This window comes from Erinaceus europaeus, chromosome 7, assembly GCF_950295315.1.
Source record: "Erinaceus europaeus chromosome 7, mEriEur2.1, whole genome shotgun sequence".
In the NCBI taxonomy this organism is placed as follows: Eukaryota; Metazoa; Chordata; class Mammalia; order Eulipotyphla; family Erinaceidae; genus Erinaceus; species Erinaceus europaeus.
In genome coordinates, this window is record NC_080168.1 from 48061733 (window position 1) to 48087972 (window position 26240).

General features: G+C 38.8%; 1 protein-coding gene across 3 annotated transcripts; it reads right to left on the reverse strand.

The window, feature by feature from the left end:
* Nucleotides 1–1330: 1330 nt before the first annotated feature.
* CLEC1A (C-type lectin domain family 1 member A) lies at nt 1331–25049 on the reverse strand. Of its 3 annotated transcripts, none has more exons than XM_016185044.2 (6): nt 24700–25046; nt 10536–10634; nt 8705–8881; nt 6220–6371; nt 3764–3882; nt 1331–2383 (listed from the first exon to the last, which is right to left on the reverse strand). In XM_016185044.2, exons 1-6 carry the CDS (start codon nt 24812–24814, stop codon nt 2230–2232), a joined length of 816 nt encoding a protein of 271 aa, XP_016040530.1. In that variant the 5' UTR covers nt 24815–25046; the 3' UTR covers nt 1331–2229. The 3 variants fall into 3 exon arrangements, with proteins under 3 accessions (XP_016040530.1, XP_060050364.1, XP_060050363.1); XM_060194381.1 differs by having other exon boundaries at nt 2224–2383; nt 3764–3830; nt 24700–25049; XM_060194380.1 differs by lacking the exons at nt 1331–2383; nt 3764–3882; nt 6220–6371; nt 8705–8881; nt 10536–10634 and adding an exon at nt 14490–16074 and having other exon boundaries at nt 24700–24836.
* Nucleotides 25050–26240: the final 1191 nt, after the last annotated feature.

Genomic DNA, 26240 nt, shown 5'->3' on the forward strand with positions numbered 1-26240 from the left:
GGAGCCTCAGGTATAGGAGTTTGTTTGCATAATCATTATGCTATCTACCCCAGCCCAATAATTATCTATTCTTGCAAGTTTAAAAACTGTGGAGACTCCCTAATAAAGAAATAAATTAAAAAATAAAAATAAAAACTGTGGAGACAACAAGGGCAACAAAAGGGAATAAATATATATAAAAAAAACTATGGAGAGAATGTTGTGTTGGGATAAGAAAGACAGCATAATGGTTATGCAAAGAGACTTTCCTGCTTGAGGTTCTAAGGTCCCAGACTCAAACCCACACACCACCGTAAACCTTTTTTGCCTGAGCAGTGCTCTGGCAAAAAACAAACAAACAAATAAACAAACAAAACACTTCACCTCTCCAAAGCCCTACCCCACTAGGGAAAGACTGAAACAGAGTGGGATTATGGATCGACCTGCTAATGCCCATGTCCAGTGGAGAAGCAATAAGAGAAGCCAGACCTCCCACCCTCTGCACCCCATTGTGATCCTGGGTCCATACTCCCAGAGGGATAAAGAATAAGGAACCTTCCAGTGGAGGGAAAGGATAGGGAACTCTGGTGGTGGGAACTGTACCCCTTTTACCCTACAATCTTGTCAATCATTATTAAATTATTAAAAAATAAAAGAATAGTGGGCCAGGAGGTGGCACAGTGGATAAAGCACTGGACTCGCAAGCATGTGATCCTGAGTTTGATCCCTGCCAGTACATGTACCAGAGTGATGTCTGGTTCTTCCTCTCTCTCTGTCTCTCTTCCTACCCCTCTCATTGATACATAAACAAAATATTTTTAAAAAAGAATTAAAAAGTTTTTATAAAAGAGAGAATGTTGTGTCACATTCCTTTTCTAATATTTTTTGAAATATGTGCTCAAATTGTGATTGGAATGGTGTGTTTTGTGATATGGTCAAAGAGATTGATGACAAAGATGCAGAGGGATAAACTTAAGGATAACAAAAATGTCAAGTAACTGCAATTTCTTTTCCTTCCTCACCAACTGAAGTGATACTTTACCTTAGGTTACATGTTTGGGGAGAGATTATTATCTAACCCCCTCTTTTATTACATTACATAATATAATACTTATATTACATATCACATAATATTATGTATTATTTCTGACATAAACAAATATTCAGTACTATCACAGAGTCCCTAAAAGTTCCCATTGAGACTCAAATAATTCCCTCTCAGTCTCTCTGTCTCTATCCATAAATAAATAAGATACTTTAAAAAAAGACTCAAAGAACCAGAACTGACTGCTAGGATATTTTCAAGAGACTCTCCATGCTGTTTCCCCCCAAATCACAAGTTCTAAAACCATAAACTTCACATGATTTATATTTATTATTATTAATTTTTCAGTACCTGACTCATATAAACACAGATCAAAGGGAAGAAAATAAGAACTGAAACCAAATCATTGCAGGTACACATAAAAATGATTGACTTGTTCTTGTCTCAATTTCTCAAAAGTGAGCATCACAGTCTGTAATGCTGATAAGGAACCAAGTTGAGAAAACTTCTCTTCAAGGAGCTACTCCTACGGAAAGAAAACAGTTGCTGAGTCTTAAATGAACATGGGAGAAAGTATATAAGAAGTTAACATTCTAATAAGAATTGTCCCGGTCAGAAGTAGGTCATAGGCATAACAAATGGGAATGGTTGCTAATTTCTCATGAAATGCTTAGCTGTTGGGCAAGTTTATTACCTTTACTTCTGTAACTTTCCCAAATAAACAAATATTAAAGGAGACATGAAAATAGAGAGATGTAACAGATGCGGAGGAAAAAGAGCAGTTGTCTCTAAGTCCAGAGGTTAGACAGACTGCAACTTCATAGTTGTCTGGGCCTGGATTATGGTATGTAAATAGAACTTCTTTGTGACTGGGAAATGACTGCATGAATCCCAGTTCAGAAGTGTTGGTGATAACAAAAAACATGAAAAGTCTTCTTGTACTGGTTTGAGAGATTCACTTTCCTGGTTTTCTTTTCCTGTTATCTCAAAGACCTTTTGCATAGACCTTGCTTGGCTCCATGTTTTTGTGGAAGAGCTGTACACAAATGGATCAAATAGAAGAAGTAAAAGAAAAAGAAAAAGAAAAAAAAAAAGGAACTGAAATCCAGCAGAGACTGATTTTTGTCCCATCTTCTATTTCTCTAAAGGGAGGTTCAAATTGTCCAGGAAGCTGCAGAGTCAACTGCTCCTTGGCAAGGATTCAGCTACAATTGCAGTCTCTCAAGCTCCACCACAGTTGCCATCCTTTCACAGGCGCACCGTCTCAACTCTTTGCAGTCTTTTGAGAAGGCCTTCCCATTGAGGATGGTCACACAGTCCCGGTTTCTTAGACTGTTGAGATCTATTATAATCTCAAACCTTATGAAAAGGAGGAAAAGGTTCATTTAGTCATAGCTTGTTCCTAAAAATGATATATTAGCTGCCCAGAAATTATATATGATAACCTAATTTTGTATGGTAATGGAGTAGACACTCCAAATAAGTTAACTAGCTGGGGATGGCTAAGTTCTTTCTTTTTAATGTTTCAGTTTCTCATTCTTGGGAACAGCAAGTCATCCAAAACATCAAAACTTTTCATAACTAAAACTAAATTACAGGTTATAGTGCAAATTGACCATATGAATTTACTGACACCTGAATAAATTATCTACATTTTTGTGACTGAGTTTGATTAAATATAAAATAAAAATAATCAAAGGGGGGGTCATACGGTACCACAGCAGTTAAGCGCAGGTGGCACAAAGCGCAAGCACTGGCTTAAGGATCCCAGTTCGAGCACTGGCTCCCCACCTGCAGGGGCAGTCGCTTCACAAGCGGTGAAGCAGGTCTGCAGGTGTCTATCTTTCTCTCTCCCACTCTGTTTTCCCCTCCTCTCTCCATTTCTCTCTTTCTTATCCAACAACAACATCATCAATGAGAAGAGTAATGATAACCACAAAACAAAACAAAAAAAGGGCAATAAAAGGGAAAAAATAGCCTCAAGGAGCAGCGGATTCGTAGTGCAAGTGTAGGCACCCAGCCCCAGCGATTACTCTGGAGGCCAGAAAAAAAAAAATCAAATGGACAATGGCTTGTCTAGGGGAATAAAACCCAAATGGTATAGCAAAGAAAGGTGGCTATTCAAACCTGACTCTAAGATGTAATGTATCTCAGTTGATATTTTATACTTATCCTTTTTCAAAAGATATTATGCATACTCCTATTCAAAATGATAACATAAGTCAAACCCATTTATGATAAAATTAATGACAATATTACTAGCAACTCTGTTCTCAGAGATATGCTTTCCACTTCACTGAATAGAGCCAATAAAACCAGGAATCTTACGCTTCTTATTTCTGGGGGACCAGCAACTTTGTATATCATTATACAAGTGAACAGTATAAGTTGAACTTCAGTTTCTCTCTCCCCACTCCCTTTCTCTTTTAATTTTAGATTCCTAAACACTTAGTTATATTGCAAGGGACTTCGGGCCCTGAAAGACAATTGTCAGAAAACAGAGAAAGAACTCTCTTGAGATACAAAACTAGCATTCTGAGCTTATCTTTCTCTTTTGTTTATAAGCCTTTCAAGATCAAGCACTGTGCATTTTATACCTTGGATAATATGTCCTACCAACCCAATACCCAAACATAGTACACAATACAAAGTAGTGTTGGACTAATGCTCGCTGAACTCTCCACTCAAGCAAAACCTCTCTATTCAGTGCCCTTCCTATAGAATATTTTGAAGACGTACAGTTCAGAAGAGTGAGGGACTCCATCCAGCCATAGCCAGGCTTTGCCACTGCCATTACGGGAGAGCCCTGTCCAATAAGAGTAAAAAAACTCAGAGAAGCTCTGAGGCATGACAAACTCCTGTGAAAGCACAAAAGAAAACCTTTAGCTCTAGAGACATTATAACAAATATACAAACAGAATTGCTTGAGACTGGTCAGCACTTCTAATAGGAGAACAACACAGAAGTCCTGCCTCACATAAATGAGGGTACATTTAACCGAAAAACAACTGGGCTGTGGTCAGTTACTTTCCCCAAGTTTACACATTCATTTTGCCTTTGGAATCATGGAATATATGTTGAGATTCTGAACACAACTATTACAACCAAAATATACTAATGGCTCACCCACTGTACTCATGTCATAGGACTAAAAGTTCAGATTGATTCAAAAAAAATATATGGGAGGCAGATTCACAAAGAGATGTGGGGGCTGGGGAGACAGTAATGGTTCTGAAAAAAAAAAAAACAGGTTTAAGCCTCCAGTCTCTACCTTCAAAGGAAAGCTTTCCCAGTGGTGAAGCAGTGCTACAGGTGTCTCTCTGTCTCTCTCCCACTCTATGCCTTTCTTCTTTCTTGATTTCTCTCTTGTCTTTATCCAATAAATAAATAAAATAAGAAACAGAAGCCCTAGAGTAAATATTTTAAAAATCTAGTTAAAGATACTGTCTCCGAATGAATAATAGACCCTTCAGATGAGAAGTTCTGAAAATAAATCATGTAAAAACATGAAACTTATGCAAGATTTAAGTATATGGAAATATGTAAACTAAGTTTCACATAAGAACATAAATTTCACAGTAGTATTTCCTGCCATTCTATGTAGAATCGTTCAGTGTTATACTTGAGTCTTCAGACATTGCTAGAAACAGAGAAACAGAATGAGACTTGAAGGCATCACGTTGAGTGAGACAAGTCAGAAAGAGAAATACTAATACAAGTGATCTCATGTATAATTGGAACTTAAGAACAGTCAGACAAAACGTGGTGAAATTTGGACTGGGAATAGGGTATTGCACCAAAACAAAGGGTTCTGGGGAAGGAGGGAAATAGGATGAAGGGACACTGGGGTTATGGTGGGTTTCCTCGATACCAATCAGGAGGGAGATGAGAGGCTGTACCTGTGTCTTAAATATTATACTGTAAACTATTAGCCCCCCCCATAAAATATAAAAAGAAAGAAAAGTTAAGTGGATTTATTCTATAATACATTGTTTATATCAGAGAAATTTTATCCCTTTCTTCCAATTTGAGCCATAAAGAAAGAATAAAAGTATCAGTATAGGTGAATTTGCAGATGTTTATTCATCACAGATTTCAGAAAGTAGGTAGAAGCTGAGATGCAAATAGAAGATATTAAGAGTTTTCAGTTAGTACCAGTTAGACAGCACTTTATTTGTAACCAAGTCTGCACCAAATCTATACCGAGACAACAGTAAATAAATAATGGTGGTACAGATGAGGAATAAAATCCAAAGTCAATCATAAATATAAGAGAAAAGGAACTAATCACATTATTTCAAGAGTGTACTTGAACTGTATTATTTAATGCATTTCTATTTATTCTCAAATTTTCCCTGAACAGGTTATCTTCAACTAGAAATGTCTGTAAAGAAAGCTATTTATTGTGGTCCGGTAGGTGGTGCAGTGGCTAAGGCACTAGACTCTCAAGCATGAGGTCCTGAGTTCAATCCCTGGCAGCACATGTACCAGAGTGATGTCTGGTTCTTTCTCTCCTCCAATCTTTCTCATGAATAAAAAAATAAATTCTTAAAAACAGAAAGCTATTTATCTGCAGATTGTGGGGTTGATTTAATTATTGAGAGTGAGTTTAATTAAATACTTTTCAATAAGAAGCTCTGTTGCTTTGATTAATGAAAGAGCAGAAAAATGTTATTTTCATCTTTATGACACTGCATCCCTATAGTTCCCCTCCAACCTCAACCAAAATTAATTAATTAATTAAGACATTTATCACTGGGTGGGGGTAGATAGCACAGTGGTTATGCAAACAGACTTTCATGCCTAAGGCTCCAAAATCCCAGGTTCAATCCCCTGCACCACTATAAGCCAGGGCTGAGCAGTGCTCTGTTAAAAAAAAAAAAAAAAAAGACATTTATTATTTAACCTCTAGTGAAAGAGCATTCAAATCCATTTCTCACATATTTGTAAGGAGTGGGGGGTACTTGTGGAATCTAGAAATCCCTTAATATATCCAAAAGAATCACTCGAATTAGTGGGACATCTGTGGACCTTAGTTTCCTGTCTATTAATAGTTCTTTTATTTAGTTTTGAAAACTTTTTATTGATGCATAATTAGTTTACAAGATTACATATATTTCAGGAAGACAATTTTACATGCCCTATGACCTCTTTGTGAGATTACTTTAAACAATTACCAAATCTCGGTCTCTTACCAGCACTTCTGCTGTGTTTATCTTCAGCATGGTTGAGTTGGCAGCAATACAGAGATATTCACAGCCCTGCCAACTCTTGCTCTCTTTAGAAAACTGGTAACATTTGTCTCCATGCCACTTCCATGTGTCTGGGCAAGGGCTGCATCTGTGTTCTAGAAATGAAGCCAGTTTTTTTAAAAATTATTTTTTACCCTTGTCATCTGTCTTAACTCACTTAAAATTATATAATGTCAAATACTATGTAATTTTAAGAGAGTAAAGGTAAGTGGTCAATGCACAAATGAATATTATTCTTATTTTTTAATTTTTATTTATTTATTTGTTATTGGATAGAGACAGAGAGAAATTTAGAAGGGAGGGGGAGATAGAGAAGGAGACAGAGATACCTGCAGCCCTGCTTCACCACTTATGAAGCTTTCCCCCTGCAGGTGGGGTCCAGGGTCTTGAACCTGGGTCCTTGTGCACTATAATGCGAGAACTTAACCAGGTGAGCCACAGTCTGGCCCCCAAATGAATATTATTTTATTATTTGCATAATTTTCATAAGTTTCAAGTGAATATCAATGTAAGGAGTTTTCTTTTTTAATGCAATTTATATCTCTGAACAAGCCTTGATTTTGTTTTTATACGTACCTCCACTTGAATGTCTATCTTACCTTTCAAATACCTGGTTCTCACCTTTTCCTTCATATCAATAGAATTCTTTTTCAATTCATATCTCTATAGTTCTAATTGTTTTACTCCAAAATTTTGGAGGTTTCTTTAACACTTATTTCTCTGAGACTCCAACTTACCACATCATACCTTCACGTCCACTAATAACTTGCTAGTCTGAGGCACCACTGTCTCTCTCCTTGATCACTGCAATAGACATTTTTCATGTGGCCTCTCTTCTTCTATCCTTCTGTCTTCTTGCAGTATCTTTTCTTTCTTTTTTTATTTCTTTATTTGAAGATGAATGGTTTACAGTCAACAGTAAAATACAATAGTTTGTACATGCATAACATTTCCCAGTTTTCCATATAACCAGTCTGTTTTCAACATAATGTCAGAGTGCATCTTTATTTATTTATTTATTTTTTACCAGAGCACTGCTCAGCTTTGATTTATGATGGTGCAGGGGATTGAACCTGGGACTTCAGAGCCTCAGGCGTGACAGTCTGTTTGCATGACCATTATGCTATCTACTCCCACCCCTCAGAGTACATCTTTATAATCTCATGCTGAACATACATTTCAACCGCTCAAAATTTTACAGTGAATCCTCATTTTGCTCAATTTAGAAACCAAATCCCTTACAATATCCCCTAAAGTCATAACAGTCTCTAAGTTTTCTATTCCCTTGCTCACCTTGATGTGTCAGACTTCTTACTTTTCCTTGAAAATGCACGTTTTCATTTTCTACAGTTCTTAACCCTCCTTGTTTCTCTCATCTGGATTTCTCTTCCTCTATATATCTTCACGATTAATTCCCTCAAGTCATCAAGACATGGCCAACAGCATCACTTTAACTGGGAATTTTAGTGCACATGCTACAATGCACATGCTGCAATGCACCAGGTTCGATCTCTCTGTCTCCACCTGCAGGGCGAAAGCTTTGAGAGTGGTGAAGCAGTGCTGGAGGTGCCTCTCTGTCTCTTTCTCTCTCTATCATCCCCCTCCTTCTCAGTTTCTGGTTGTCTATATCTAATTAATAAATAATTATAATTAAAAAATTTTAAAGTGAGAACATACGTGTTCATTCTGTGTGTGTATGGTATGGTATCAAAGGGAAGGCTGACTTGAACGGAGTTAGACTTTATGAATCCCAAAAAGGATATAAGAAAAAGAAGACACAGGATTGAGGTTCTGCTTCTAGTCTTGTCCAGTAGTATTTTTCTGTACTTTAAACCTGATCCCTATATGATGCTTAACATTTGAGAACTACAGTTTTGAGTTCACTAATTTTGAATTTATAAACATGCTATGAAAGGCACAGTACTCTTAGACTCTTACGTACTGAGGGAAACTGAGAAATAATCCTGTATTTATTTTCACATTGTAATGTTACTTTGATTATTCAAAGTTAATTACTTTCATTGCCTAAAATGCCTTAATTTAAGGTCAGGAAGAAAGCACAACATGCTAAAGCACAGGATTTGTCTGCTTGAGGACCCAGATGTTAGTTCCTGATCCTACCATAAGCCAGAGCTGAGCAGTATTTGGTCTTTTCTGACTCTTATCTCTGTCTCTCTTAATCTCTCTCTCTCTCTCAAACATAAATGCATCTTTAGAATAATATTAAATGCCTGAAGTTGAGTATCTAAGTTACATATTCTGAATACCTGGCGAGCATATAGGTGTCTGAATTCTTTATTAAGTTTTTTTTTTTTTAACTACTCATTAAATGACATGGTTCCCTGTGAGAATGACGGGAAGGAGAGTCAGTCCTACATTGACAGCATCTTCAGGACATGAGGGACTTTAGTGATCAGGACTCACTCACCTCCAGTTTTGTTATAGAGTTCCCAACAGAGTTTTTCAGCCACATGCTGCAGCATTTCTGTAAGTTTCCTGTTACGGGCTTGGAGAGATTGCAACTGTCGGGAAAGATTCCCCAATCTTTCTTCCTTTTGAGAAATACTGTCTTGCTGAGTATTGGAGAGCTGGTAGAACTGAAAAACTAACCCAGGTTACTAAGTCAGATTGGATTGTTTCTTTTAAGTTCTTATATTTATTTTTTTAACTTAATTTTATTTGACAGAGCAGAGAGAAATTGAGAGGGGGAAGGAAGAGAGAGAAACAGAGAGATGCCTACAGCACTACCTAACCACTCCTGAAGCTTTTCCTCTGAAAGTGGGGACTGAGATGTGAACCCAGGTCCTTGAGCATGGTAACATATGCACTTAACCAGATGTGCCACCACCCAGCTGTTTTATAATTTTATTTCTATTGTTTTTCACATATGAAGAAGATCAAACAGTATATTACTAAAGATCTTTGATCAGAGATCTCATTATGCCTATATTCAGACTTGGACCTGAATACTTGTATAACTTTGGAGAAATTGATTTCTTTAAGTCTTTTCCTTTTCTGGAAATATGGAGTCATAATAACAATTTCTAATTTCATGAGTACATTTCTGGACTAAATTTACTACTCAGCAACATGTTTGTAGATACTCTCAAATGCTGACTCAATGTAAAATCACAAATCCGTTTATCCTTTGCTCATCATGACAAAGTACTATGTATTGTTATCTCATTCAGGTAGTCTAAATAGAAAAGACAGTTATAGCACCTGTATAATTTTATAAATCTACAACTGACTATGAACAAGCAACTGCATTAATATAACATTCTAGAAAATTTCAGCACTGGAGTTTAAATTCTAGGCTTCTAAATGTAATAAAAAAATCCTCCATAAATCATGAAAATTGCTTTATATTCTTAAGAATGATGGCTGTAGGGGCCTAGTAGTGAGCATGGTTGAGCACACAAACCATAATTCACAGGGACCCAGGTCCAAGCCCCTGGTCCCCACCTGCAGGGGGAAAGCTTTGCAAGTGGTGAAACAGGGCTGCAGGTGTTTCTCTCTCTGTCTCCCCTCTTGGTTTCTGGCTGTCTCTATCAAATTACTTACTTACTTACTTACTTACTTATTTAAAAGAAAAGCAAGAGACAGGATAGTGGTGCACCTGGCTGAGTGCACACATTAAAAAAAGATATATATACATATATATGTGTATATATATATATATATGATTTCAATCAAAAGAAGCAAATCCATCTACTTTCTTAAGTTTTTGACCTTGTCCTTACTACTTTGAAATGGAAAGACTTCTTACAAATGCCTTCTTCCCTGATTGATTTACAGAAGGCTTTGGAAACAAGATTCTATAATTTCCTGAAAGTTTTTGAAAAATAAAATAGGTACTAAGACACCTGACTTGTTCTTATATTGAGCACGTGAGAGATAAATTAAATTTCTTCTCTTCTTTATATTAGTTCACTGAGTCAGCCATATGAAGAACAGAAAATCACTGTCTCTAGCTTTTTGTGAAATAGAAGGAGACAGATGCAGGCATTCCTTAAAATTTGCTGATTTTAAACACTGACATCTAGATAAAGGATACTTCTTGTCTCACAAAGTTAAGTAGCTGGCTAGGGATTGCTGTAATATACTACTCATCATTTAAATAGATTCATTAGAATCTAGTGCATTGAAATATCAATAAGCACAAGGATTCAAGCAAAGAATAAAATCCATAACAGTAGTTGCCAGCCCTAGACAAATCACAGAATCTAAATCCTCCTCTAAGTCAGAGGGAAACTTACACACAAGCCCCAGTACAGCAAGGCCAATCAGAAGCACCAAGATCAAAGTCAACAAGGTCAGGGCCACAGGACGCCAGGCTGAAGATGAAGGAGGATGCTCTAAAAGAACAAAAGAAATCCAACAACAGATGAGTGGCTGAGAAAGCTGTGGTATATATACACAATGGAATACTATGCAGCTATCAAGAACAATGAACCCACCTTCTCTGACCCATCTTGGACAGAGCTAGAAGGAATTATGTTAAGTGAACTAAGTCAGAAAGATAAAGATGAGTATGGGATGATCCCACTCATCAACAGAAGTTGAGTAAAAAGATCTGAAAGGGAAACTAAAAGCAGGACCTGATCAAATTGTAAGTAGGGCACCAAAGTAAAAACCCTGTGGTGAGGGGTAGACATGCAGCTTCCTGGGCCAGTGGGGGGTGGGAGTAGGTGGGAGGGATGGGTCACAGTCTTTTGGTGGTGGGAATGGTGTTTATGTACACTCCTAGCAAAATGTAGACATATAAATAAGTAGTTAATTAATATGAGAGGGGGAAAATCAATTGTATGTCTCAAAGTTTTTCAAAACACAAACTGAATCTTTTTAATATATAGGATGTGTATTCGATATGCAGACTCTCTCAAAAGCCTAGACCAAGTATATTAGAAGCATCCAATAGCACAGCTATATACAAGATACTGGACACTGTACAGCAAACCATAACAAAAGGACTTTTCAAAGTTAACCCAATTACCAAATAATGTGATGATAACATTAACTATCGATTGTCTTTTTGAACTCTAAGACAGCAGGAACCTCACATCTCCACTATAGAGCCCCTACTTCCCCCAGTCCTGGAACCCTTGGATAGGGCCCACTTTCCAGTATGCGTCTCCCAATCCATACCAAATAATATTGCATCCGCCAATCACAACCTAACCAACGCAACGATTGCCACCTCAACATGCTTCACCTCAGACTGTGTCCAGAGACTTCACGTGTGGAATGACAACCCTTCAGCTTCATTATTCGGGTGAGACCTTTCCTTTTATAGTACACTCTAATTTTATCTCAGGTGGTTCACTTTCTAACAAAGTCCCATAACCTAGATATACACCAGTTTCTGTGAGAGAGAGCTTATGTTCACACGTATCCATAAACTACTGCAAAATATATACCTGAAAGCAGTACACTAGAGTTTGCAGTGAGTAACTCCCTAACACTTCCTCTCCACTATTCCAAGCTTTGGGTCCATGATTGCTCAACAATTTGTTTGGCTTCATATGTTAACTCTCTTTTCAATCACCAGGTTCCAGATGCCACCAGGATGCTGGCCAGGCTTCCCTGGATTGAAGACCCCACCAATGCGTCCTGGAGCTCTGCTTACCCAGAGACACACCTTACTAGGGAAAGAGAGAGGCAGACTGGGAGTATGGACTGACCTGTCAATGCCCATGTTCAGCGGGGAAGCAATTACAGAAGCCAGACCTTCTACCTTCTGCAACCCTCAATGACCCTGGGTCTATGCTCCCAGAGCGATAGAGAATGGGAAAGCTATCAAGGGAGGGGGTGGGTTATGGAGATTGGGTGGTGGGAATTATGTGGAGTTGTACCCCTCCTACCTTATGGTTTTGTTAATTAATCCTTTCTTAAATTAAAAAAAAAAAGAACAAAAGAAAGGGCAGGGTTTGGCTTTGTCTTCCTTTTGGATTTATGTCAGTAGTAAGCGAGAGTAGTAGATTCTGGGAAGGAACAAATCATGTGGTATGATGGTAATCAGGGGAGAGATAACATTCCCTCTGTCCTTAGAAATAACACCACGGGGCTCACTGCCCAACCTCACTTACAGTAACCACATTCTTTCACAAACTCCATCCATTTCTTTTTTTTTTTTAGTTTTGATTTATAAAATGAAAACACCGAAAAGACAATAGGATAAGAGGGGTACAGTTTCCACCCCCAGAACTCCGTATCTCATCCTCTCCTTTTAAAGCATTCCTATTCTTTATCCCTGTGAGAGTATGGACCCAGGATCATGGGGTGCAGAAAATGGAAGGTCTGACTTCTATAATTGCTTCTCTGATGAACATGGTGTTGGCAGATCAATCCATACTCCCAGCCAATCTCTTTTTCCCTAGTGGGGCTGGGTTCTGGGGAGGTGGGATTCCAGGACAAACTGGTGGGATCATCTGCCCAGGGATGTCAGGCTGGCATCATGGTAGCATCTGGAACTTGGTGGCTGAAAAAAAGTTAAGCTATAAAACAGAACAAATTGTTGACTAATCATGAACCTAAAGGCAAGAATATTGCAGATAAAGATTTGGGGTCTCCGTTCTGGAAAAAGCTAGTAGATCTGTTTTAGGTATATTCCAAGGGGCCCATGACTTTACTAGTTTTTGCCTGAGCCTGAAATCTAATATGCAGGAACTCCATCCACTTTTAGCCCCTTCATACAGTCTTGCACTGAACTAAATTATGCAGTACTTGTTATGTTTATATAATTGTATATGTACTATTTTTGTCAAAATTCAAGTTATGAAAGCCTCTTGATTTTTTAACGTATGGTCTTTTTGGTAATATTTTTGTCAGCAGAGGGCAGAGTTAGCTAAACAGATCTTCCTTGTAGTAGTGGTTTCTATGGACAGACTTGTGTGAGATTCTGTATCATGAGCAAACATCAGAGAAAGAAATGCTTTCTCTATTTTTTGCCTCCAGGGTTATTGCTAGGGCTTGGTGCTGGCACTATGCATCCACTACTCTTGGTGGTCATTTTATTCCCTATTGGATAGGGTAGAGATAAATTGAGAGGGAAGGGGGATATAGAGAGGGAGAGGGAATGAGAGAAAGAAATATAGACACATGCAGACCTGCTTCCCACTTGTGAAAAGTTCAGGGAGCCAGGAGGCTTGAACCCAGATCCTCCAAAGGGTCCATGCACTTAGTCCTATATATGCTGAACCAGGTACACCACCACCTGGTCCTCTCTATATTTTAATTAACTGACCTATATACTTTAGTTTAGAATTTCCTGGGAATTGATGGCTTCTCACAGTACTGATATTGAGAGTTTCTCAACTCAGTAGAGAAAAGTAAAATAAAATGACAAGGCAGAGTAGAGCTTATCCTCTCCAAAGGCCAATGTCTTTTAAAATTTCTGTGTAGCTCAAGAAAATTAGACTGTGGATATTTCTAGTTTGCAGGTACATCTATGAGTCCATAACCATGGTGGTTTTATTTTGTCCATATCTCTTATTACTACCAAATATATAGTATATTTGTGTTTTCTGATTTATATCTTCCTTACCCCAGTAGAAGGTCGTCTCTTTCTAGGAAAGGATTTACTTTTGCTTAGTCACTACTATAGTTTATCACCTAGAGCATGAACTGAAACAAGTTTAGTTGTATAGCTGAGACAATGACTCTGTGGGTAAAATACGTGCATGGATCCCTGGGTGCAGTCACCACCCCAGCACATGACTGAGTCATGTTCTGGGTTCTCTTTTTCTCTATCTCAAAATAAGAAAACAAATCTTACAAAAAAAAAAAAGAAAGAAATTCACAGCTGAATGAGTGAGTTAATATGCCTATGATACACAAGTATTTCTCTTTCTGCTCTGTACCTATCTTACTCTTGATCAGACCTCTTTATATTAATGCACACTTCAAAGTCATAAAGAATGTTGTCAGGGCCAGGTGGTAGCACATCTGGTTAAGTGCACATGTTACAATGGGCAAGGACCCGGGTTTGAGATCCAGTCCCCAGCTGCAGGGGGAAAGTTCTGACAGTAGTGAAACAGAGTTGCAGGTCTTTATTTGTCTCTTTCCTCTATCTCCCCATCCCCTCTTGATTTATTCTTTTTTTTTTAATTGTTTTTTTTTTCTTTTATTGGGGAATTTTTGTTTTACATTCAACAGTAAGTAGTTTGTACATACATAACATTCCCCAGTTTCCCATATAACAATATAACCCCCACTAGGTCGTATGAATCATTCTTGGACCTGTATTCTCCCCACCCACCCACCCCGGAGTCTTTTACTTTGGTGCAATACGCCAATTCCATTTCAGGTTCGACTTCTGTTTTCTTTTCTGATCGTGTTTTTCAACTTCTGCCTGAGAGTGAGATCATCCCATATTTATCCTTCTGTTTCTGACTTATTTCACTCAACATGATTTTTTCAAGGTCCATCCAAGATCAGCTGAAAACGGTGAAGTCACCATTTTTTATAGCAGAGTAGTATTCTATTGTGTATATATACCACAGCTTGCTCAGCCATTCATCTGTTGTTGGACACCTGGGTTGCTTCCAGGTTTTGGCTATTACAAATTGTGCTGCCAAGAACATATGTGTACACAGATCTTTTTGGATGGATATGTTGGGTTCCTTAGGATATATCCCCAGGAAAGGAATTGCAGGATCATTGGGTAGGTTCATTTCTAGCCTTCTGAGAGTTCTCCAGACTGTTCTCCACAGAGGTTGGACCAATTTACATTCCCACCAGCAGTGTAGGAGGGTTCCTTTGACCCCACACCCTCTCCAGCATTTGCTGCTGTTACCTTTTCTGATGTATGACATTCTCACAGGAGTGAAGTGGTATCTCATTGTTGTCTTTATTTGCATTTCTCTGACAATTAGAGACTTGGAGCATTTTTTCATGTGTTTCTCGGCCTTTTGGATCTCTTCTGTGGTGAATATCCTGTCCATGTCCTCCCCCCATTTTTGGATGGGGTTATTTGTTGTCTTGTTGTTGAGTTTGGCAAGCTCTTTATATATGTTGGTTACTAGTCTCTTGTCTGATGTATGGCATGTAAAGATCTTCTTCCATTCTGTGAGGGGTCTCTTGGTTTGGGTAGTGGTTTCTTTTGCTGTGAAGAAGCTTTTTAATTTGATGTAGTCCCATAGGTTTATACTTGTCTTAGTCTTCTTTGTAATTGGATTCGTTTCATTGAAGATGTCTTTAAAATTTATGCGGAAAAGTGTTCTGCCAATATTTTCTTCTAAGTATCTGATAGTTTGTGGTCTAACATCCAAGTCCTTGATCCACTTGGAATTTACTTTTGTATTTGGTGAAATACAGTGGTTCAGTTTCATTCTTCTGCATGTTTCAACCCATTGTTTCCAACACCATTTGTTGAAGAGTCTTGACTTATTCTTTTCCCCCTTTATTGGAGGATTAATGTTTTACATTCAACAGTAAATAAAAGTTTGTACATTCATAACATTTCTCAGTTTTCCACAGGTCCATGTCTAGCCTAGTGAGAGTTCTCCAGACTGCTCTTCATAGAGGTTGGACCAATTTACATTCCCACTAGCAGTGCAGAAGTGTTCCTCTTTTCAGTAGCCTCTCCAACATTTGTTGCTGCTGTCCTTTTTGGTGTATGCCATTCTCACAGGGGTGAGGTAGTATCTCAGTGTTGTCTTTATTTGCATTTCTCTGACAATCAGTGACCTGGAGCAATTTTTCATGTGTTTGTTAGCCTTCTGGATCTCTTCTGTAGTGAATGTTCTGTTCATATCCTCTGCTGAACCCACCTTCTCTGACCCATCTTAGATGGAGCTAGAAGGAATTATATTAAGTGAACTAAGTCAGAAAGATAAAGATGAGTATGGGATGATCCCACTCATAAATAGAAGTTGAGAAAGAAGAACAGAAAGGGAAACTAAAAGCAAAATTTGACTGAATTTGGAGTAGGGTATAAACCCTGGGGTGAGGGTGAGGGTGGATGTTCTGCTTCACGGGATTGGGGTGGGGGTAGGTGGTGGGGTGGGATGGGACACAGTCTTTTGGTGGTGGGGATGGTGTTTTTGTACACTCCCATTAATTTGTAGTCATATAAATCACTATTTAATTAATATGAGAGGGGGAAAATGGATTGAATGCCTCAAACTTTTTAAAGCACAGTCTTATATACATAGGCTGAGTCTTTGATATGTTGACTCTCTTAAAAGCCTAGACCAGGGAGAACAAAACAACTGGTGGCACAGATATACAAATAATGTCAAAGGACATAAATTATGGTGATGTTGTATATGATACAGGAAATCCTAACGAAGGGATACTTAAAAGTTAACCTAATTGCCAAATAATGTAATTATAGCAATAACTATCTATTGTCTTCTTAACCCTAAGACAGCAGGAACCTCCTGCTTCCTCTATAGAACCTACATTTCCCCCAGTCCTGGAACCTCTAGGGTGAGGCTTACTTTCCTGCATGCTTCTCTCAATTCACACCAAATGATACTGCATTTGCTGATCCCACCTTAAGCAATGCAATGAGTACCACCTTAGCATGCTTCACTTAAGACTATATCCAGGGATTTCAGGCATGGATTGTCAACCCTTCACCCTCATTACTCAGGTAGGACCTTTCCTTTCATAGTATCCTCTAGTTCCATTCCAGGTGGTTCACTTCCTAACAAAATCCCAAAACCTAGATCTAGACCAGGTGTCCTAAGATAGAGCATAGGTTCACATTTATCCATAAATTAGGGCAAAATATATACCTGAAAGCAAAAGTACACAATAGTCTTTAGTGAGTCCGTATAAAGTTTCCCTGTAATGAAATAGTGTCTACTTAGATACTGTCCTCATCTACTTCCTATTACAGTTCTCTCACTCACTGTAAAGCTAACCTTATCAAAGCAAGGACTGCAAAAGCTAAATAAGGGCAAGAGACTGGCATACTTTAACGATGACTCTTTAGTCACTCTCAGGTTATTCCATCAACTGGGGCCCTATTCGGGAAGTCCTGAGATTCCCAAATAGACATGATGGGCCTAGACCTCAAATAAATCCCTCTCTCCGTTGTTACTGGTCATTTCTATCAGGAACGACACAATAGACCCCTTTGTGCCCCCCATAGGAACTTGCCATCCACATAACAATACAACCCCTACTAGGTCCTCTGTCATCCTTTTCCAGGACCTACCTGTATTCTCCCTGCCACCCACCCCAGAGTCTTTTACTTTGATGCAATACACCAATCCCTCTCGATTTCTGGCTGTCTCTATGTAATAAAGACAATTAAATTTTTTAAAAGAATGTTATCCCTGTTTATGATTAATATTTCCCAGGTGAAGATTAAAAATATATGGCAAAGGAGGAAAAGGTATGTGTAAATAAAACAAATTATGTAACTCTTCTATAATTCTGGGGGCAAAGGAGCTATTGGAGTTCCACTTCATGGATAAAAGAGTGAACTTCAATTCCTACTTTGAAGTGAAGACATAGACCTCAAGGATTAGAACATTGTTTCAAAATAATAATGGCATCTAGGCCACGAGGAAATGCAGGATACTTAACAAGGTTGCCTTGAGACAGAATAAGAATAAGAATAAGTGTAGTGTATACTCTGCAAAGTAAACAATATATATATTTTGCTTCTAGGGTTATTGCTGGGGCTTATTGCCTACACTACGAATCCACTGCTTCTGGGGCTATTTTTCCCATTTTGTTGCCCTTGTTGTGGTTGTTATTGTTGTTATAGCTGTTGTTGTTGGATAGGACAGAGAGAAATCCAGAGAGGAGGGGAAGACAGAGAGGAGGAGAGAAAGACAGACACCTGCAGACATGCTTTACAGCTTGTGAATCGACCCCCTGCAGGTGGTTGGAAAGGGATCCTTACTCCTGGTCCTTTCACTTTGCCCCCACGTGCACTTAACCCGCTGGGCTACTACCCAGCACCCATAAACAAAATTTTAAGAAACCTTTCTCTCCCTCTCCCACCCCTCCAATGCATACCAGTTAATTACACATATCACCATGCATAAGGACCTTGGTTCTAGGCCCCAGTTTCCACCTACAGGGGGAAATGTTTCAAGAGCATTGAAACAGGTCTGTGGGCATCTCTCTTTCTTTCTATCTCCCTTCCCTTCTCAATTTTTCTCTGTCCTGTCAAATAAAAATACAGAGGAGGGAAGGGGAAATGGCAGCAGGAAGAAGTGGATTTGTAGTACCAGCACCAGCACCAAGGCGCCTAGTGATAACCCTGATGGCAACTAAAAAGAAAAAGAAATCTCTCTCTAATTCCCTTCCAAGAAATCATATTCCCCTGGTCATTTGGAAATTTTGCTTCCATGAATAACTAACTCTCTCTCTCTCTCCATTTATTCTCTCAATATTTGCAGTCCTTCCCTGTTTTATCTAAAGACCTAGCCTCAGCAAAAAAAAAAAAAAAAAAATCCTAATTAGGAAATCAAGGTTTTCATGATGGAGAGATTTAGAGAGTTGAATATTTTAGGGAGATCGTATACTGGTTATGCAAACAGACTTTCACAACTGAGGCTCCAAAATTCCAGGTTCAGTCCCCCCAAACCACCATAAAGCTTACCCATAGATCATTTTATTTTTAATAATTAGGTTTTCTTTTTCTTAGATATTTTCCCCTCTAGGTATTTCTTTTCCCCTGAATTTACTGTTTCTTGGTTTTCCTCCAAGTATTGCATATTGTTACGAATTCTCTCTCTCTGGAGACCATCTCCACCCTAAAACTAAGAAAAATAAAATGGATAGGAGATACTTCAGTTTGGCATGGCTTTCATGTGGTTTGAGTTTTTGAAAGAGAATCTCTATTCTGCCTCCTGAGACGTGTGTAGAAAGAGGTGTGGACAGGCCAGAGAATGATATAAACATCCGTAGAAGTAATAAGATATAAATAGAAAAAAAAAAACACTTCTTTCCTGTATCCTTTTATTATAACTATACTATAAAAGGCTATAACACTAGGACCAAGTTGGAAACACATGATTCCTTTGGCACTATATGAAACTTCATGAATTAAGAGAGTTGTCCCACTAAATCTATTACTCGTCAGTAGGCCTTAGAGAGGGAAGATTTTGTAGATTTTTCACAACCATGCCGTAGAAGAAAATAAACAGCCCTTGCAAACTGTAGTCTATTTACTGTGTCTCTGAAGTAGAAAAAATTTTTAAGAGGCTGGGTGGTGGTGCACCTGGTTGAGTGCACGTGTCACAGTGCATAAGAACCCAGGTTCAAGCCCCCAGTCCCTACCTGCAGGGGGAAAGCTTTGCAAGTAGTGAAGCAATGTTGCAGGTGTCTCTCTGTCTCTCTTTCTCTATCACCCCCTTCCCTCTCAATTTCAGACTGTCTTTATCCAGTAAATAAAATAAAGATAATAAAAAATAAACAAAATTTATTTAATAAAAGAAAATTTTTAAGCCAGAAAGGTTGCAGAGAATTTAAATAATTTGCACAAAATCAAACTGCAAACTAGTTGCAGAAGCAGGGTGAAACTTCACGCTGAACATCATACTTTGTCCGTTTCTTGTGAACCAAAACTTAAGGAGAAATGGAAATTTAATTAGGGGCCACATGGTGGTGCACCTGGTTGAGTGTACATGCTATATACAATTCACAAGGTCCCAGGTTCAAGCCCCTGGCCCCCACCTGCAGGGGGAAAGCTTTGCGACTCGTGAAGCAGGGCTGCAGGTGTCTCTCAATCTCTCTCCTTCTCTATCTCAAACTTCCCTCTCAATTTCTATATAATAAATAAAGATAATTTAAAAATTAAGAAAAAACTTTTAAAAAAAGAAATTTATCTAATGAAAAAGAATGCTCATGGGAAGAGGGTAGATCTCACAATGGTTATACAAACAGACCTTCATGCCTGAGGCTCCAAAGTCAATCCCCCACACCACTATAAACCAGAACTGAACAGTGCTCTGATAAAAAAATTAAAAAATGCTTACCCATAGATCATTTAAATATTTTATTTATTATTATTATTTTTATTTTTACCAAACACTACTTAGTTCTGGTTTATAGTGGTGCAGGGGGTTGAACTCAGGACTTCAGAGGCTCAAGCCATCCTCTTACATAGTCATTATGCTACCTCCCCTGCCTCTCTTTGTTTCTTTAATCATTACATATGGCACATAGTAAACCTCCTCATGACTCAGAATTCTGTGGGTTGTCAGTCTCCAGCAGGCAATTTGAGTAATCAGTTATTTCATTCTCTTTCTATTATATTATTACTTTGAAATACTCAATCTGTACTCCTCCCCCCCCCCCGTAGGCTTATCTCTGGGGTTTCATGCCTGCGAAACAAACCCACCATTCCCAATGGCTATTTTTCCTTTATTTTGTTATATTTTAAATTTTGATACATAGAAATTGAGAGATGAGAGGGAGGAAGAGAGAAAAGGATACGCATGGAGACCTGCTTTACTACAGGTAAAGCTTCTACCCTGCAGGTGGGAGTGGGAGCTTGAGCCTGGTCCTGGAGCATGATCATGTGTGCATTCAGCGGGGTGTGCCACTACCACGCCCTCTCTATCTGCACTTAAAAACTAAGATTAATCAGAATCTCCACATTTTAAAAACAATTAAAAAAAAACTTAGGGGGTCCAGTGGTAGCATAGCGGGTTAAGCACACATGGCAAAAATCTCAAGGACCAGTGTAAGGATCCCAGTTGGAGCTGCGGACTCCCTACCTGTGTGTGTGTGGGTGGGGGTCACTTCACAATCGGTGATGCAAGTCTGCAGGTGTCTTTTTCTCCCCCTCTCTGTCTTCCTGTCCTCTCTCAATTTCTCCCTGTCCTATCCAACGACAACAGCACTATCAACAACAATAATAACAACAATAAACAATGAGGGCAACAAAAGGGGAAAAATAACCTCCTGGAGTGGGGCGGTAGCGCAGCAGGTTAAGCACACGTGGCGCAAAGCACAAGGACTGGCAAAAGGATCCTGGTTCCAGCCCCCAGCTCCACACTTTCAGGGGCATTGTTTCACAGGCAGTGAAGCAGGTCTGCAGGTGTCTATATTTCTCTTCCCCTCTCTGTCTCCCTCTCCTCTCTCCATTTCTCTCTGCCCTATCCAACGATGATGACATCAATAACAACTACAATAAGGGCAACAAAAGGGAATAAATAAATAAATAAATAAACAAACAAACACCTCTAGGAGCAGTGGATTCATACTGCAGCCACTGAACCCCAGCAATACCCCTAGAGGCAAAAAGCAAACAAAACCTTAATCAACACTTTATCTCTCTTTCAGACTCCTAAAAAAAACAAAAACAAACAAAAAAATTGCTGTTAAATGTTAAATGCTTTAAAACCCAGTACTCTACCCATTACACGACCTCCTGGGCTCTAATAGTTTTTATCAGATCTGCTTTCCTAATAATCAGGTTTCTGTTATGAAGTTCCTCTCAGTATTTATACTATCACCATATGAAAACAGGACATGGTACCTATAGAACAAGATAACTATTTTCAAATGTTTTCCTCCACGAAAAAGCTTATTTGTAACTTCCACTCCTATTGTTTCAATTTCCATTCCTTAGGAAGAGGTCCCTAAATGTTTTTGTTAGTCTTTTATTTTGTTCCACCTCCCTCTCCACCCTTCAACTTTAGCTGAATTCATTAGTACACCCTGTTCCTGATTATGTGGCTCTCTAATCACAGTGAGAGTTCCTGACTCTAGTCAAAGGTGAAAAATGCAGTTATGCACAAGCCACTTCAAACCACAGTCCTGAGAGCTGATTGACTGCAAGGTATTTTAGAGGAAAACATGTTGTCTCCTATGACACAAATCCGGTGGCTACAGAAACTGACATCCCTAGCATTGTTACTTTGCTTCTTATCAAGGAAATTGGAAATCCCCAATGGGATTCCTAATGACTTCCTAGATAGCTAAGTCAAATAAAGAAGTAAGAAAATAAGTCAGATCAGTGGATCTTAGGGGAAGAATCATTTAGTGTATAGGAAGCTTCACTGAAGGAAAGAAGACAAAGTTACCTGATGATGGTAAAAAGGGAGATAGTAGCAGCAAAACACATTTCTGGGTTTATAGACTAAAAGAAATTCTGGATGTGGGCAAAGGAGAAAGAACATTCTAGGACACAGACATGGAAAGAGATGCTTTCCTATGCAGATTGACAAGCAACACACTTTAAACAGACTCAAGGAGTGGAAAACTGAGAAGAGCTTAACATTTTTTATGTGTCTGTGATATGATGACCACTTTACAGAGTTTGTCAGCATTAATACTCATAATGTCTGAAGAGATTTTAGTCCATCCATTTAAAGTTAATATGAATTAATATATGTAAGTACCTAGTACAATGCTAGGCACATAAATATAACAATCCATGTTCATTCTCAGTAATACTTTGTAAATGAAGAATTTCAGGTCCCATAATATTTAAGTAACTACTCAGTATCATACAGATAATACATACTTACAGATAATAACCCCATCCTGCTTTTGACCCAGTGTGAGGTGTTTTCAGTAGAATTCTAGTCACACTTAGTTAAACAGCTTGGTTAAATTGCCCAGGAAATGAGATTCTTTACTAGGTGTGTGGATTTATCTTTTCTCTTTCCTTTCTTTCTTTCTTTCTTTCTTTCTTTCTTTCTTTCTTTCTTTCTTTCTTCCTTTCTTTCTTTCTTTCTTCCTTTCTTTCTTTCTTTTTACTAGAGCAATGTTCAGCTCTGGTTTATGGTGGTGTGGGGGATTGAACCTGGGACTAGAGAGCCTCTGGCATGAAAGTCTCTTTGCATAACCATTATGTTATACTCCCACTCCCTGGATTTATCTTTTCTATAAACTGCAAAGTATTTTGTACTGTGATACCATTGGATGAATAATTGAAGATGAAAAATACACTGAAGATTCCCAGAGCCCTACACCACTAGGGAAAATTAGAAACAGGCTGGGAGTATGGACCAACCTGATAATGCCCATGTCCAGCAGAAAAGCAATTACAAAAGCCAGAACTCCTACCTTCTGCAGCACATAAAGAATTTTGGCCCATACCCCCAGATGGGAAGAAATGACAGAGGAAGATGACTAGAGGGCTCTGAACCCCAACTCCATCAGGACCCAGAGAGAGAAGAGGAAAAAAGGAAGGACAATCAGAAGGAGCAATAGAGGAAAATGACTAGAGGGATCTTAACTCCAGTTCCATCAGGACCCAGAGAGAGAAGAGGAAAAAAGGAAGGACAATCAGAAGTAGCAATAGGTGTAGGTGTAACTTAGAAAGGAAAAGGAGACAGGACCAAAGAAAAGAATGGGCAAATATACATAAATACAGATAATTATAGAAATAATAGTCAACCCATATCTGTGACTTTGGAAAAACTACCACAGTTTCCATTGGAGGACATAGGGACACAGAACTCTAGTGGTGGGAATGGTGTGAAATTATAATCCTGTTATTTGTAAATCAATATTAAATCACTAATAAAAGGACATCAATACAAAGAAAAAGAAATATGGTGAAGATTGGGGAGATGGCATAATGCAAAAATATGTTTGTGCCTGAGGCACCAAAGGTCCCAGGTTCAATCCCCAGTGCTCTGGTAAAACAAACAACAACAAAAAGTAAGGCAAAAAGCTAAATGCAATTAAAGTGAAATATTTTAGTAGTTTAATTTGGTCATCTGAATACAATTCTAGGAGTCAATAAATAATAAGGAATTAGATGTAATTTTATCTGAGGTCACAAGTTAGATTAGTGAGCTAGAGTTTCAGAGCCAAAGGACTTTAGAAAGCATTTTCTTTAATTCCCCTCATTTCACAGATGGTAACACAAAACACATGATGTTAACATGACTTACCCAGTGCCTCAAAACTTCAAGACTGGGGGCCGGGTGGTGGTGCACCTGCTTAAGTGCACACACTATAGTGTGCAAGGACCTGGGTTTAAGCCCCTGGTTCCCACCAGCAGGAAGGAAGCTTCACAAGTGGTGGATCAGGGCTGCAAGTGTCTCTCTGTCTTTATTCCTCTCTATCACCCTCTTCCCTCTTAATTTCTGGCTGTATGTATCCAAAAAATAAATAAAGATAAAAAATTTCAAAAAAAATGTAAAGACTATAGTATCACAGAATTTTTATAGCAAAATAGCAGGGTTAACATGACAGCATGTGAAACTTCCTCTAAAGTCATGAGTTCACAACTAGCAAAAAGAGCACTTTTTTCTAGCCAGGAAAAGAATCTCAGAAAATCAATATCTGTGTAATACGCTAAGTTTAATTTTTTTCAGATATCTATTTATGTGGCAGGCATGTTGTAAATGGAACAGTTACACATGTCTGCCAGTCATGAAAACTGGTCTTTACTTTTTCTTTCCTCATTTTGCATATTCATGAGAGAGGTGGAATCTTACATACTTCTCAAGGGCTCTGGTTTATTTGGACTCCAGTAGCAAGTACCTGAGTGTCCAGGTTCCGGCCTCCGGGTAGTGGCAGAAGTATAAGAATGTAGGCTCATGGTGGTGTCCCAGTCAGGGTCCAGCATGTCCCTCGTGCTGCTGTACTTGGCCTGCATCCTGAGTCTTGCTGGGTTGAGGCCGAGATGTGTCTGGTCTGCCCCAGGCCTCCAGGCAACTGGGAGCCTGTGGTTCAGGAGCAGAGGCACTGAGAGTCATTCCTGCTGTTCTTCTCTCTCAGCAAGTAGCAGGGGAAGCCTCTGACTCCAGTTCCTGCCTACAGAGGCCCAACCCTGTTTGGGGAGCTTGTCCTTAGAATGCCAAATGGGTCAGGCCCAGGCAGAGGGGAAACAGCATGTGTTTTCTGTTTGGGCAGCTTCTGACTGAACAATGATTGCAGGGGTTGGTCTTTCTGGAATCTCTTTTGTTCATCTGTTTGCACTTCCTGTGTAAATTTAAGAGCTAAGAAGGCAAGATCTTGTGATTGCAATAGTGCTTCCTTCAGAGCAATAACCAGAGAGGTACTATCCCCTAGGTCCTTACCCATGATTCACTCACTCAATCACTTTGCTTTTTTTTTTTAAGTGAATTTTATTTATGTATATGTTTATTAATTAATTTGTTAATTGAATAGAGACAGAGAGAAATCAAGAAGGGAGGAGGAGATAAGGATAGTAAGAAAGACACAGCAGTACTTTATGGCTTGTGAAGCTTGCTTCCTGTAGACGGGGACCAGGAGCTTGAACCCAGGACCTTGGGCATTGCAACATGTGTGGTTAAGTTAGTGTGCTACTGCCTGGTCCCTCAATCACTTAATTTAACTAAACTTTCTGCACCTTTATGAAAGGACAATGGTAATAGGATCAGCTTCTTCCTTTCTTCAGGCATTACATATATCAACTGTCAGCACCAAGAGCCTTTCTGATGATATTTAAGTGATTTTATTCTTTTATTTGGTAGAAAGTGAGAAAGAAGCCCAGATGAAAGGATTGGGCCAAAGTCAAAGATTAGTGACTGCACCCTACCCCCTAGTTTTCCTGATATATATATCATATACATATATATATGTATATGTATATGATACATATATGTATATTTACCAGAGCACTGTTCAGCCCTAGCATACTGTGCCCCCCCCCCCCCGGGGCCTCATAGCTCCAGGTTGACTTTTTCAAATAGACAGAGGCTGAGGGGAAAACTTCCTTCAGTGTGGTGGGGGCCATGATGGAATTTGAGCTGTATGCATGTCTAAATAGGCCAGCTATCTTGCCGGCCCCATGCAACAATTTTTGCCTAATTTCCTAAACTAAGAAGGAAATAAAAAGATTGTCTTGGATAATATCCATGAATTCTTCCTGAAATAGAACAATAGAATTATATTACTGTACCAACAATTTTTTTCCTTAGGTTTTGAGTGACATCTGAGCTAAAGCAAACATACTAAATCAAATCATTTCATATGAAGGAATAATGGAAGATTTTTCAGGTTGGGGTAGCCAAGCACTCTGAGGGATAGATCAGGAAGTATATATTGTGAATTTAGGG

Bases quoted from the DNA above. Each gene is read 5' to 3' on its own strand.
- CLEC1A (XM_060194380.1), bottom strand. From the start codon at position 15,608: ATGAAACTGAACCACTGTATTTCACCAAATACAAAAGTAAATTCCAAG.